Raw genomic sequence first — 15199 nt, 5'->3', positions numbered from 1 at the left:
ACTTAAATCTATGGCAAGACCTGAAAATGGTTGTCTAGCAATGATCAACAACCAATTTGACAGAATTTTGAGAAGAATATAGGGGAAAAGTTTCACAATCCAGGTGAGAAAAGCTCTTCGACTTACCCGGAAATACTCACAGCTGTAATCGCTGCTAAAGGTGTTTCTACAAAGTATTGAGTCGGGTGTGACTAAACATGTTTGCACTTTGGGGTATTGTGTGTAGATGGGTGAAAAAAAAAAAAAATCAAATTTGAAATCACAACAATGTGTCAAGGTGGTATGAATAATTTCTGAAGGCACTGTATCTGTTTCTTGTCTGTTAGCTCGCAAAATGCAATAATTTACTAATATTTGACATTCTAATAATTCTCATCTACTAGCGTATCACAATGCTCCATGCCATGGTGAAACTTTGCACTCTGAAATAATTGGATGGTGAAAATTCCCAGACAACCAAAAAAGCAACCCGAAGCAATACAGGCATTCTTGAAAGTCAGCACAATACTTGTCCTGCAAAGAAACATTATTTTTATAGTTGGAAAAATGGATTTAGCAGCAGTAGGCATTTAGAATTAAATGTTGAGTGGAACTTCGGGAAGTATTCAGACCCCTTGACTTATTCCACATTTTGTTATATTACAGCCTTATTCTAAAATGGATTTAATAATTTTTTTCTTCATCTACCCACATGAGGATTTGTATTTAATCCATTTTGGAATAAGGCTGTAATGTGGAAAAAGTCTTGGTCTGAATATTTTTCAAATGCATTGTGTAGTCTATCTGCTGTTTACATTACACATGTCGCGATGCTTTTCTTTGCCACATAAACCTGTGTCAATGGAAACCTGCCTATTTAAATAGGATTTAGCAGACCACTGAAATTTAGCTGGTACACTTTTTTTTATTATTGACATTTTAACTTCTAATTACTACCACAACCGCATGTTGAATGTCAACTTTTAAATGGTCATATGCGAATATAAGTTCACACATTTTTGGATACTACAACTGACATTGAGGTAAATGTCTAATTTAAGAAATTGTAAAATAGTTTGACAATCTTGTTTGTAAGCTTTTAAATGATATAAATCTCAACTGTTTGAGTAGGCTAAACTAGCTGGCTGCATTCGCTAGCTAAGTAAATGAAAGTGAGGGGGAAAAATACTATGAAATATAGCTTGCTCTCTCCCCATGGTACCACCCTACAGAGTGCTGTTGAGGCTACTGTAGCCCTTAATTGCAAAAGTGTTTTAATAAATTATTTGGTGATGTGAATATATTTATAGTTTAATCTAAAAAAATATATATATTTAAGAAATTCGCTGAGGAAGATGGTTCTCCCCTTCTTCTGAGGAGCCGCCACTGGTTTAGAACTGATAATTGATTGCATGGTGCAAGAATGACTGCAATTAATTGATTATTGAATGTTATGATGGACACAGCTTTGTAGAACCAAAATATGCACAGCCTCTGCTCAACTAACTCGAACTCGAGAACAAATAATTTGTGGGTCTTTGGTCTAATCCCGTTATTTTTACCCCGTCTGCCTTCGTTACCCCCTCAGCCCTCTTGCTAGCCACTTTCCCTCTGGGGAATCCCTGTCTAAACCAGAAGCAGTTTGATTGCCATCTTAAGTGGTGGTCCAATTTACAAACATTGCCCCCTCGATTTAGCGAGTGAACAACTTTGATCAAATATGTGACTGACCGGCTCAAATTGGTCTTATGTAGCAAAATTAGATTTTTTTTTGTTTTACATTGGATAAAAGTAGAGACTCAGCTACAAAATGGTATCACACTGCATTTTTTTTAGGAACAATGGGGAAGTAATTCTGATTTGAAAGTTGATAAACTTGTAAACTCACTTTTGAGAAAAGGGCCTTGGAATGTTTTCGTAGCTACTGGAGAGTTCTCCTTTGTCTACACCATTTAAGCATTGTTCACACCCTCTTAAGACAGCCCCACCCATCTCTTTAAGGATTCACATGTGAAGGTCATGTGCTAAACAGTGAGTAGTGTAGTAAAGATTAAGACTAAAAGTAGTAGTAGCCTACAATAAGGGGAAAATTCCAGGAAAACAAAGTGTCCAGATAAAAATATTAGATGGTGCTTACCCAGACACACTTGTCTAAAATTAATGGGTCATGTGAAATAAATGCTACAACCCCCAGCCACATCCAGTGCTGGAAAAAGTACTAAATTGTCAAATTCCTTATATTAAACCAGACGGCACAATTTTGTCTTTTTTTATTTATTGACGGATAGACTGGGGCACACTCCAGCACTCAGACATAATTTACAAACGAAGCATTTGTGTTTAGTGGGTCTGCCAGATCAGATGCAGTAGGGATGACCAGGGATGTTCTCTTGATGTGTGTGAATTGGACAATTTTCCTGTCAAAATGTAACGAGTACTTTTGGGTGTCCGGGACAATGTATGGAGTAGAAAGTACATTACTTTCTTTTGGAATGTAGTGAAGTAAATTTGCCAAAAATATAAATAGTAAAGTACAGATACCGCACACAAATACTTCAGTAAAAATACTTTCAAGTACTACCTAAGTACTTTACACCACTGCCCAAATGCCTTCACAACAGTGCATTAGCATACTTAGTATTCCATACATAAGTGTGTAACAGTATACAATGTGATAAGGCCATGCAACCTGAGTTGAAACCTGGAGTGAGGTGCACATGTACTATACATAAACAGATACATGCGCCATATATTTATGTGGGGGACACTTGATACGGTCACATGAGATTGTTGCAGTATGTCAACAATAGGCCCCAGAGCCACGAAGCTGTAAAACAGGGAATAAAATAAAAAAAATCTGAAGATATTTACTACCCTGCACAACATCAATTCACCTCCCAAGTTTAGGTAAGAAGAATAACGTACCAATATTTAAATTCATATTCTGTTCGTATATTTTATATTCATTTGTTATTGCAATGAAAATGATATTCACCTGATGTGCTGGTACTGCTTGATCTGTGGCAGCTGCCTGAAGTACGGAATTAGGTGTTGTTGCCAGCCATAGCTTTCCGACAGCACCGTACCATCCTCCAGTCCAATCAGCTGTGGGATGTTGACCCCTGTCACAGTGCTCTCCTTCACAACACCAGCAATCTGACAGTGTTCACTCCAGTCTTTCTGAAGCGCTGCTTGATTAGGCCAACGCACCAGTCGGGGGCAAACTTGGTGTGGACTGGGATCAGGAAGTAAAGTTCCAGACTGAGGTGAAGCTGATGATACACCAAAGACCAATCTGAAACTCCTCTCTCAGCATGTCCAGCCCACTCATTTTCTCATGGCTAGCGGGAAGGTTCCTTACTTTTTCTTTGGCTAAACCAACTAGGCTTGTAATTTAACAACTTTATTTGTATTTACAGATGGCCAACAGTTTGGTATTAAGGCACAAAAGTTCACATGTTCTAAAAGGCATTTCTGGCACAAAAAAAATGCACGTTCAAACAGCGCTCCTGTGAAGTCGTGACTTGCGACATACGCCTAGTTTCCTGAATTGGGTCACGTGACCAATAAAATGTAATTTAATCATTTGTGGGGTTGATATGACCCACAATTCAATGCAAATTGTAGTTGCGTGTCAAACTCCGTTGGCCGCGAAGTGTCATTTTATCAACACTGCTTCATATTCGGCATGTGAGACAAACTTACAACGCTAGCTTGCTTGCTAGCTAGCAAAAAAATATACATAGATGACATTGATTTTAGCGTTGAGCGTCATTCTTTGCCAATGCGACTCAGACTCCTAATAGAAATTGAGTTGGGCTGGAGTCGTCAGGCTACTTATCACCCTCATGGCTGTCAAGTAATGCATTCCGTGAAGAGTCATTCACAATCTAGTCCGTTTGCGCCCACAACTAGATCTCGTTTGAAAGGTATCAAGAAATAATTGTATAACTAACAATCAACAAACGTTGTTTTAAGGGACGTTTTATAAGTCTGTCACAAATGACCGCTCTAATAAGCTCGCTATGGTCAACGAGAGCGACTCTTTCTCGTTTTCAGTTCATCGGTAGAGGGTCCTGCGTGCTCTGGGTATTACTGACTCAAGTTAACAAAATAAGTCGAAAGAGCCAACATCTCCTTCGCATAGAGTTGATCAGGCTGTTGATTGTGGCCTGTGGAATGTTGTCCCACTCTTCAATGGCTGTGAAGTTGCTGGATATTGGCGCCAACTGGTTCACGCTGTCGTACACGTCAATCCAGAGCATCCCAAACATGCTCAATGGGTGACATGTCTGAGTATCCGGGCCATGGAAGAACTGGGACATTTTCAGCTTCCAGGAATTATGTACAGATCCTTCCGGCATGGGGTCGTGCATTATCATGCTGAAACATGAGGTGAATGGCACGACAATGGGCCTCAGGATCTCGTCACAGTATCTTTGTGCATTCAAATTGCCATCAAAAAATGTGGTCCGTAGCTTATACCAAATTCTCTAAAATGTTGTTGGGGGTGGCTTATGGTAGAGAAATTAACATTCAATTCTCTGGCAACAGCTCTGGTGGACATTCCTGCAGTCAGCATGCCAATTGCAAGCTCCCTCAACTTTGTTTGACAAAACTGCACATTTTAGTAGCAGTCATGTAATCATCATGCTGTTTAATCAGCTTCTTGATATGCCACACCTGTCAGGTGACTGAATTATCTCGGCAAAGGAGAAATGCTCACTAACGGGGATGTAAACACAGTTGTGCCTGAAGTTAATTGTGCGTATGGAACATTTCTGCAATCTTTTATTTCTGCACCTGAAACATGGGACTTTACATGTTGAGTTTATCTTTTTGTTTAGTTTAGTTTTTATTGGGAAGGCAGATGGTGTTTTTATCAAAAGCAATCACTTTTGCATGTGACAACACAGAATGCTAGTGCTTAACCTACATCACTTTTGTTTTAAGCCGACTTTGCCGTCGAACAGGGCACCCGGCTCATGGCAAGTAGCCCAGTTCCAAAACGAATGCAATCGCTTTTCACTCGGTGCGAACTACGCCTACCCCGGTCGGCTTAATCGAATCTCCTTGATAACAACAAATTATGGTGTGTTTCTCGTATCAAAACTGAATGACCTGGGCACAGAATGCAACCTTATGTGTCCTACAAATAGAATATTGTTGATAATGGGATATGTAGGAGGGCGAGCCGGTCAAGGATCGATTCAGACAAGGTGGTCTATTGTATGACAAGCGACAGTTTAATTATGAGTAAAGATATCTGGTACAACGTATACGGGCCCATTTCATTCGGTTCTTAAGGAACCAGCAGAAAAGAAGCCCCGATAACAGAGTGCATGTATGTTATATACAGTACAGAAAGTAGGTTGAGTGTAGAAGTTCTGGTCTTCTGGTTGGTCCTGTTGGGCCGTCCGTCATCCCTCTGAGTCTTGTCGTCCCGTTCCTTGTCACACAATGTTCAGCTAAGAAGGAGATTAGGTGTGTGCGCTGGTTTCTGCAAGTCAAGGCTGTCTCTTCCTCCCAATGTGTGGGTGTATGTCTTATCTGTGTGTCCTCGGCAGTTAGTGTGTGTAATGTGTGTGTGCTGTGTGTGTGGGTGTGGGAGCTATCCTGTATGGGACCTAACATGTTTTACTGTGAAAATACGTTGTCTCAGTTATAGCAATGTAATAGCAGTAGGCTGGTCACCTGCATAAGAAATAGCACTTCCTTACAAATCCCTCTCTTCACGTCTCCCCAGAGACGTGACACAACCTAACTAGATCCAAACACAAAAAGAAAACTTTTCCCAGAAGGAAAAGTTTTGTGATTCCCTCTCTTCACATCTCCTAAGAGATGTGACATAAACTAGGCTAACAATTACAAAGTTTAAAATACCTTCATGTTCTCCATTCGATCCCACTATGTACTAGATTGGCTACCAGCCACCTAGGAACTTGCAACCCTCATGTCAAAAGAGAACAACAGCTCATTGAAAAACAGAACAAAAGAAAATGGTGTGAAATTTAAGCCCCCCTTTTGATACCCACCAGGGTGTCACTCATTATCCCTTATTTCAGCAGTCATAGCATTTCATGAAAAGAAAAACAAAACCTAGTAGGCACTCTCAACCTCATCCTCAAATTCGGGCAGGTCATTAGCAAGCAGAGGAAACATCTGGGAAAGGGGGGAAGGGTCAATAGTTCTAGAGATAACCCTAGTGGTAAGGGAACGGATACATGGAATGCAACAGCATCCACAGAGAACCAAAATGGCCGCGAACACCGAAATGGAGACCAAAATGGAGGAGACCAGGGTTTTATATTTACCAAAGGCACTCATCCAGGAGTCCCACATTGAGGTATCAATCCCAGAATGAGATTTCATTTTACCATTAAGAGTCCTCAAACCTTCTAGGGCTATGGTCAAGCTACCATCGGAGGCTGTGTTATTAGGGATGAAAGTACAACACTGTTCACCAAACATAGTGCAAGCTCCACCTTTCTCTGCCGGTAGCATATCCACTGCAATGCGATTCTGGAATGTATTCTATCCACATTTTTATTAACAGTGCACCACCAACAAATGGAGGACTCAAACCCAGCTGCCACCTGATCCACCAACTTGTACTCATCAGGAACTCCCCTTGGGACTCCAATGGCGTCTATGTACGTCGGATCACCACTAGATGGGGTGGTGGCACGCCTGGAACGTCCCCTCCAATATTCAGGGTTCACCCTCTGGACCCTAAGGATGAGGTCTCCAGCCTCTGTAGGGTAGATAGAAACAGGCAAAAGGAGAGTAACAAGTGCACAGCTTCCAGTAGTATTGGAGGGTAATTTATCAAACAGGACAGTGTTGCCACACCACCACCACACATCTGCTCTGGATATTGGCCTGAAACTCCCAACAATGTTGATTGTATCCAGACACCAATTCCCAGGAACCTGTCCCACATTAGTACCGCCTCCCGTCATTTTGACACAGGTGAAATGTGCCCTGGCAACCTTGTTGGAAAACAATGGTTTCCTAGCAGTAGATTTAGTCATGGGATAGACAGCATCCCAGGCAGAGCAATTACAACTGGGGTTATCCGTAGTCATTAATGGGATTAAACATGTTAGAGTCACATCTGTAACAGACTTCTTAAAACACGGTATGATGCAAGCAGCACAACACATCAATAATAAAAATACAAGAATTAGGGTCAGAAATCCAGTAACCACCATACCAGTGTACTTACCAAACCAGGCTCCCAACCAAAAGAACAGTCCAGACTCCTCCACCCCCGCCATGGTCCTCATCTCAGCAGATAGTGCACCAAGCCCATTAAAGGCCTTAGCTATAACACCATCTGGAGTGGTGTTATTAGGAATATACGTGCAACATTGTTCACCGAACATCTTGCAGACTGTCTGGCAACCCTAGATGTGGCCTCAAGCTGTTCAGACAGACCAGTGAGTGCATCACGGGGGTAATTCACAAAACGCTGTTGATTATAGTAGATATAACTGATCCATGCAGTCTGTCTAGCATCCACTATGGCTGGACCTATAATAGGTAGTAAGTGCCAGAGTCCATCATTCCTACCCAAGGCCTGAAACTCATGAGGAACCCCCATTGGCACTCCCAACAGGTTAGTGTGTATGTCAACTACATCCTCTGTCCATGGAGCACTACATCTATGTCTCCCATGGGATGGAATGTTTTCAGGTCCCCTGGATACAGAACCCAACAGCTGTTCAGAAGTAACATCAACAATGGTCAGTGGAATTATCAAACTGGTCAGAGCACACGTACCTTGCCAGTCTCCTCTAAGAATGGGTCTCAGTACTCTTTTGGGTCCACATATCCACCACACATCAGCCAGACCACTAGTTTGGTTTAGGCCTGTAACTGGCCAAGTGGCATAAATGGTTATGTTACTGCTGCAATCAGCTTCAGGCAATCTCCCATAGTCCATGCCACTACCTGTACCCGTGATGCAACTGTAATTGCCCCCATATGCCTTAACACCCCAAGGGGCCCAGTGAGGAGGTACTGTAGGAAACACAAGGCTCAAAGAGGAACAGAGGGTTGAATTGGGCTGAACCTGGTAAAAACCTCTCAGAATACACAACCACCCCTCTCCTTCTCCTATAGCAAATGGGTGTGTAGCCAGAACAAGTCTAGCATGACTACAAATAGTGCAGTCCTTTCTTCTCCGGGTTTTAGCTGTGTACCTCGTATAAGACAGCCACAAATTGTCCCTACCATCAAAACCAGTCTCAGTGCCTAATTGATCAATAGCTGTGTAGTCTCTAACATTAATTACCTGAATAGGATTTTTTAACACAGTGGTGGTAGGTGGCAGGTTCGGTCCAGGGGTGGTAGAGGAGTGTGTCTGGCCCTGGTTCGTCTGGGACCTCTGGTTTTGGCAGCTCCCTAATAGAAAACACACCCATCGTGTCTGTCCCGGTCCTTTGTAGTCCGAGGGTGTAAGTGCCTGCATCAGAGAGCTTAATAGTTTTGATGGTTAGTAGGATTTCATCACCTTTACAAAGTTCAACAGTGCTCCCAGGTTTTCCCCATATGATGGAAAACCTATCCACCTTTGTGGGATCCCCTATGCTATAAGAATACCCTCTTCTCCAATCCTAGAATTGTCCCAAGTTGGTTATCATGTAATCCCCATATGGACACCCTCCCCCATTACACAGGTACACTGACACTCCTGTAAAGCCCCACCCTCTCCCAGAGAACACATCACTAGCAAGAGCCAGACACATCTTCACTTCTATGAACAAAAACAGGGGTGACAGGACAGGGAGGGTTACTTCATTCGAGAGATGGCCCCCGGAATTCTGTTAATTCCAGTTCTCCTCTCGAACACTGTTTATTGTTCGACAGTGTCATGTGTCCTACCCTCCCCCGTGCGATATGAATCCGGGTAGCTCTTTCAGCTAGCTGTCACCAGGAGTCCTTGTATGGTCCCCCCAACAAGCCTCTGGGACTGGATTGAGTGACTTCACCTGTAGTTCACCTGTAATGCATAAAATCCTGGACATACAGGCTTGGTTAACAAACAGTTTCTCATATGTTTTATCTGATTATATATTTAGTTTCTTATCCAATAGGCCCCATCCTATCCTAGACCACAATTTACCCATCCCCCTTTTGATACCTGGCTCTGCCCAGGTAACAACCTTACCTACTCTAAATAATGACTTAGGTAAGATTAGTATATTATCCTTCTGTTCTGACATTATCATGTAGGAGCGCCCCTTTCATTTTCCACATGTCCAATTCTCCCTTTTGTCTCCACTCAGTAACTGTTATCTACACATTCTGTTATCTTTGCTCGTCCTGGCTCCCTTTTAAAACTTATCCTCTCTGCTCTCCAACCTTCAAGGTCTCTGTAGTGCAGGGGAGGGCTCTTCTGTCTGCCTTTTCCCCTTATCTGTCTGTAGCTCGTTTTCTCATGTTTCCAAATTTGAACTAAATGTCTCACTGTTTGGCTTTATCTAAACTCATGGATTTTTTTTTTTTAGAAAAACATGTCTATGGTGGCACTTTCTAAAGTCCTTATATAGGTTAATTAAACCCCACTATAATTAATTTACCTTAACAAAATAAAATACAAAATAAAATAAAAAACAAACCGTATTACCCATGACCACAAATTAAATATTTAAATGGCACCCCCTATATACAGGTGTTAAAACCAAACACAAATATCTCAATTTCTTCCCTGCCCTGTTTGCTCAAAATATGTCCCAAATACTTAACATGAGTCTACCATAAATAAAACTTATCCTAGCTAAATTTTCACACCACGTTCATCAGAGAAAATATAATGACACTATAATGTAAATTTCACTGCCTTTTTGTATTAAATTACCTTAATATCAGTATTACAAATTACCCTAGATTCTCCATCCAAATTGCTTTCCAATGAGGCTGATCAGACCCCAAAGGAAAGTTACAATGGAGGTCATAAGTCATACCACCCCTTCAAAGAAGTGTTTCTTACTATATTAAACAACATTCCTCTATCAAAATATTTCACCTATTTAATTAAGACTCAGAAAATAAAAACGTATAATAATTCATATGTGAGTGTACCCCTTTAAGATATCTTGTCTCTGGGAACATGGAAATCCCCTTAAACCCAAAACGTTTGCTACAAACAAAACCTAATAATTATAATAATACCTTCAAATAATTTGTTTTAAATTTCCTCAATGTTTCATGTAACTCATTCAGTCTTTAAAGGATTGTCTCCCCAAAATGCTTTATACCCTGCCAATAAACTCACACAATTGTGATAAACGTGCACTGTCCCTTTAACGTAAAATAATATCAGCCTGCAATCCACTCTGCGGGCCTTTCATTGTTCCCCATAATGAAAACAGATTCTAATGTTAGTATACCTTAACCTCCTGTTTAATTTCAGTGGTGTTATCTGAACAATCAAACCAAAATCAATAACCGGGAAGTACTTGTGTAAATGAATTAAAAGAACAAAATAAATCTACCTTATTTCTCAGCACTTGGTTAGAACATCACTCCCGTTTTACATCGAACACACCCTTCGCCCCGTCCCTAGTGTATATCTTATCTATTATTCAGTGGCTCAATTCATGTTTAACGTAAGTATGTTCAGATGTTGATTATGTAATTCTACAATATTAGTATAGTTCAAACCTCATAATATATATATATTTTTTTTTTTAGAATTTAGGAAATACTTTTTCCACAATAATTTTAAATATTGGTAATGATATCAGGGACTTGTGAAACGCCGTTTACATTTAGTCTATAGTCAACACACAAATATTCTTACATGTACATAGCTTAGACAAAATTGATCAATTACAACATCTTATTCTATGACATCACACATTCGTACATTTATCACATTAATTCAGGCCACAACACAAAGCGGACTTTTCAGTCCAACATACATTAATCTATTGTAGACACCTCACCGGACACAGCCGGCTATTGGATTTTAACCTCACCGGACACAGCCTGGCTATTGGTTATCACTACGCCTAATTGGAGTTTCTATATACTACTTTTGCAGACGCACGACCGGTCACTAGCCGGACTATCAGTAGCAACTCTGGTCACGCCCTTTTTCAGACGCCCGACCGGTCACTAGCCGGACAATCGGTAGCAACTCTGGTCACGTCTATGTTCAATTATAGATCACCTTACCGGACTCAAGCCGGACCGGTCACTAGCCGGACTATCGGTAGCACTCTATAATGACTATTTTATCCCTTACCGGTGTCTGCCACCGGACCGTTCGCAAGCCGGACTATCAGAATATTCTACGTTGTAAGTTAATTTAGGTCTACTTCTACATATCCCTTACCGGTGTCTGCCACCGGACCGTTCTCAAGCCGGACTATCGGAATATTCTAACTACTACTCATCCCTTACCGGTGTCTGCCACCGGACCGTTCTCATGCCGGACTATCGGGATATTCTAATTACCACATATGTTTACTTCACTGTCAATTTCAAGTCCATTATTTATGTAAAATTTACACAAAAATTCTTACCCACACTCGGTACTACTGATCGTAATTTGGTATGACTATTCGACAATATGCAAAGTTTGATAAAACAGGTTTTGCTTACCTTATTTTGTGGTCGACCAGAGATCAGTTTCCCGAGTTGAGCAGAATTGTTGTCCACCCCCGAATGGTTTTCACCTGTCCTCCGGGAACCGTCCTTTCACCAACTCGCCCCCTCACACCCACATCAACCACTCTGGACTGGGTCGTTAGTAAACCATCCTCTGCTACCAAGTTTCTGTTGATAATGGGATATGTAGGAGGGCGAGCCGGTCAAGGATCGATTCAGACAAGGTGGTCTATTGTATGACAAGCGACAGTTTAATTATGAGTAAAGATATCTGGTACAACGTATACGGGCCCATTTCATTCGGTTCTTAAGGAACCAGCAGAAAAGAAGCCCCGATAACAGAGTGCATGTATGTTATATACAGTACAGAAAGTAGGTTGAGTGTAGAAGTTCTGGTCTTCTGGTTGGTCCTGTTGGGCCGTCCGTCATCCCTCTGAGTCTTGTCGTCCCGTTCCTTGTCACACAATGTTCAGCTAAGAAGGAGATTAGGTGTGTGCGCTGGTTTCTGCAAGTCAAGGCTGTCTCTTCCTCCCAATGTGTGGGTGTATGTCTTATCTGTGTGTCCTCGGCAGTTAGTGTGTGTAATGTGTGTGTGCTGTGTGTGTGGGTGTGGGAGCTATCCTGTATGGGACCTAACATGTTTTACTGTGAAAATACGTTGTCTCAGTTATAGCAATGTAATAGCAGTAGGCTGGTCACCTGCATAAGAAATAGCACTTCCTTACAATATCAAACAGAGTTCAGAGCGTGATGTCATTCAGAATGAGTTCTCCATCATATATAACGTGTGACAGCTGTGAGCAAGCCAGCTTCATCCCTAACCACACTGGCTACTCAGCTGCTTCTCTCCGTCCGTTGTTTCTGCGCGCCTCCATCAGTTTTAAAAGGTTATTTAGCCGTGATTACATGCTGCGGTGTGCAGAGTGATTGGGTTTCTGTTCCAGTTGCTTAATTATTGGAGCGGTTGTGCGAAGTGGATACTTTGTTCTTACAGGCAAACTAAAAAACGGGCCAGTCTGACTTCGCTGTCACGCAGTCTCTAAATTCCACGGCCAAAGAGGAAAAACGGAGCACCGTGACAGTCATGCTTGCGCTTTTACATAACTTAAAACTGATTTTTTTTTTTCCTAGCCCAAACCACTCAAACGTGTTCTATATTTCCAGAGCTACTGTACCATCTTCCCTTTCTACGCGAATTGGCGCACATTTTATAAGCCATGTTGCGGGCCGTTGTAAACTACTAGCGAGCCACGAGTTTCTGGTTTGATAACAAACGACCTACTTTAGTCAATTTACCTGGCCAGCTAGCTAACAACATTTGGATGGCACAGGAAAAAGGGATAGATGTATGCCTTATCAATGTAATTCTCAGCTAAATCAGAATAAAACAGCTACATTTTTCTGGTGTACTTACAGTAGTGAGTGCATACATTGTCATACTGGTCCCCCATGGGAATCGAACCCACAACCCTGGCGTTGGAAGCGCCATGCTCTACCAACCAAATCTCTCCAGCAACTTCTCTCTCAAACTCAACATCTCTGTTCTCCAACCAGACCATGTAATTGTAGTCATGCATGATAATAACAAGCATAACTTTTCTGACCAAATGCAGAAAAGCCATGGCATCAATTTATGACGAGGACTAGATAGTGACCCCTAGTGTCAAGTTGGAAAAATGGTAACCTTGTTTATTGTTCAAAAGGTTCTCCTTTTGATTCATGTTTATATTCCAGTACACCTTCCAGAGATGGACAGAAAGATGTTTTCTTTCTGCGAGTAAATCGATTTTCAATATCTTTTACCCCCGTGCTTGGATTCTAGGTTTGGTATTCTGGACCGATGTAAGGAACTGATGGAGGCTGGTTACAATGTGAGGCAGCCTGACAAGGAGAATGTCTCCCTCCTACACTGGGCAGCCATCAACAACCACGCAGAGGTGGTCAAGTAAGGGCTCTACATCAAACACGTGTCTGGTTGTGCAGCACAGCTTCTATCTCAAGGCCATCAGACTGTTAAATATCCATCACTAGCACAGAGAGGCTGCTGCCTACAGGCATACAGACTTGAAATTATTGGCCACTTTAATAAATGGAGCACTAGTCACTTTTTAATCATGTTTACATATCTTGCATTACTCATCTAATATGTCTATACTGTATTCTAACTGTTGTAAGTGACCAATACTATTTTATTTGGTTAGGACTGTAGTTTTAGATTTTGAATGTTGACTTTTTTCCTTACAAACAAAAATCCTACGTCATTCCCAAAGAGGAGCCCATGCTAAGCGTGAATATTCCTGTGCAAAGACATTGGTAGGTGTATTTTTAAGATGTCCTTTCAATACTCTTTCATAGGTATTATATATCCAAAGGGGCCGTCATAGACCAACTAGGGGGTGACCTGAACTCCACACCCTTGCATTGGGCCATAAGGTAATTGCTTTGTTGGTAGGCAAGGTCACCCCTCTCTCGCTCTCTATCTACCATTTACAGTTTCGGTCAAATATATTGGCACCCTTATATGATTTACTATTTCTTCTCGGATAAGTTTAAATAGAAAACTTGCGACGTTCACAAGTGTATTTGTTTGATTTACAACTGCATACGACCAAGAAAATAAACAGAAAATATGATTTTTCACTTAAGTCAAAAATGGCCTGGACTAAATTTTTCAAATTAATTTGGTCGGAGGCAAGTGATCTCATTTACTGTGTAATAGAGCTAAACAGGGAAATTGTTCCAATTAGTTTTTCCCACCATTCATTTTTCCCCATATGGGACTTTAGAAGCGCTTAATATAAGGGCTGTGTTTCGTGTAGGCTTACCCCGGCGTGACGTTTTGATAACCCCATTAGTAGCCAATCAGCATTTCATTTTGGGGGGTAAATACAGGCGGAATGTATCGATAAGTCACCTCGTCCTAGAGAGATTTACACGGTTATCAAAACTTCACGCCAGGGTGAGCCTACACGAAACTCGGCCCTTATTTTAAGTGTTTCTAATACCCCTATGGGAAAATGAATGGTCGACTGCAAGGTTTTATGGGTATTGTGACTCGTACCGTGGTGCTCTATTTATCTCATTGTGGTAAGTTGTAGGTGCTTACAGGGTTAAAATAGTAATTCAACCACTTTTGAAAAGAAGAAAAAAAGCAGAACATTCAGCTCCATTGAAGAAGTAAGGGTGCCAATATTTGGCTTGGTGACTTAATGTATGGTTGTCTGTGGACAGGCAAGGCCACCTCTCCATGGTGATCCAGCTGCTGCGGTACGGAGCCGACCCATCTGTGGCCGACGGGGAGGGCTACCGCAGCCTGCATCTGGCAATCCTCTTCCAACACATGCCCATAGCAGCCTACCTCATGGCCAAGGGACAAGTGAGACTCTTTCTCTCTTGCTCGCTCTTTTTCCTCTCTCAGCCACACACTCTCCTTCTCTTTTTTTATTCTTGTGCTCTCTCATCCTTTCTCCTTTATTCACCCTCTTCAGTCTAACAGGGCCCTTTTTTATTTTATTATTTTTTGCTGTTGTAGGAAGTTGACCTTCCTGACTCAAATGGGCAGACACCCCTGATGTTGGCAGCACAGAAAATCATTGGG

At 41.6% G+C, this 15199-nt stretch overlaps 1 protein-coding gene across 4 annotated transcripts in view; it reads left to right on the top strand.

Annotated features, from left to right (window-relative positions):
• LOC110506292 (putative palmitoyltransferase ZDHHC13) overlaps positions 1 to 15199 on the top strand; it is a 40782-nt gene that overhangs the window by 18457 nt on the left and 7126 nt on the right. For all 4 annotated transcript variants that reach the window (XM_090221781.1, XM_090221780.1, XM_090221783.1 and 1 more), the window contains 4 exons: positions 13424 to 13546; positions 13957 to 14034; positions 14833 to 14977; positions 15134 to 15198. In XM_090221781.1, the coding sequence (XP_090077907.1) occupies positions 13424 to 13546; positions 13957 to 14034; positions 14833 to 14977; positions 15134 to 15198 (411 nt within the window). The remainder of the gene's footprint in view (positions 1 to 13423; positions 13547 to 13956; positions 14035 to 14832; positions 14978 to 15133; position 15199) is intronic.

The sequence above is a fragment of the Oncorhynchus mykiss genome, chromosome 26, assembly GCF_057628025.1.
Source record: "Oncorhynchus mykiss isolate SJ-2025 chromosome 26, ASM5762802v1, whole genome shotgun sequence".
In the NCBI taxonomy this organism is placed as follows: domain Eukaryota; kingdom Metazoa; phylum Chordata; class Actinopteri; order Salmoniformes; family Salmonidae; genus Oncorhynchus; species Oncorhynchus mykiss.
Note: the sequence above shows the minus strand (reverse complement) of the source record. Positions and strands in the feature narration are given on the sequence as shown.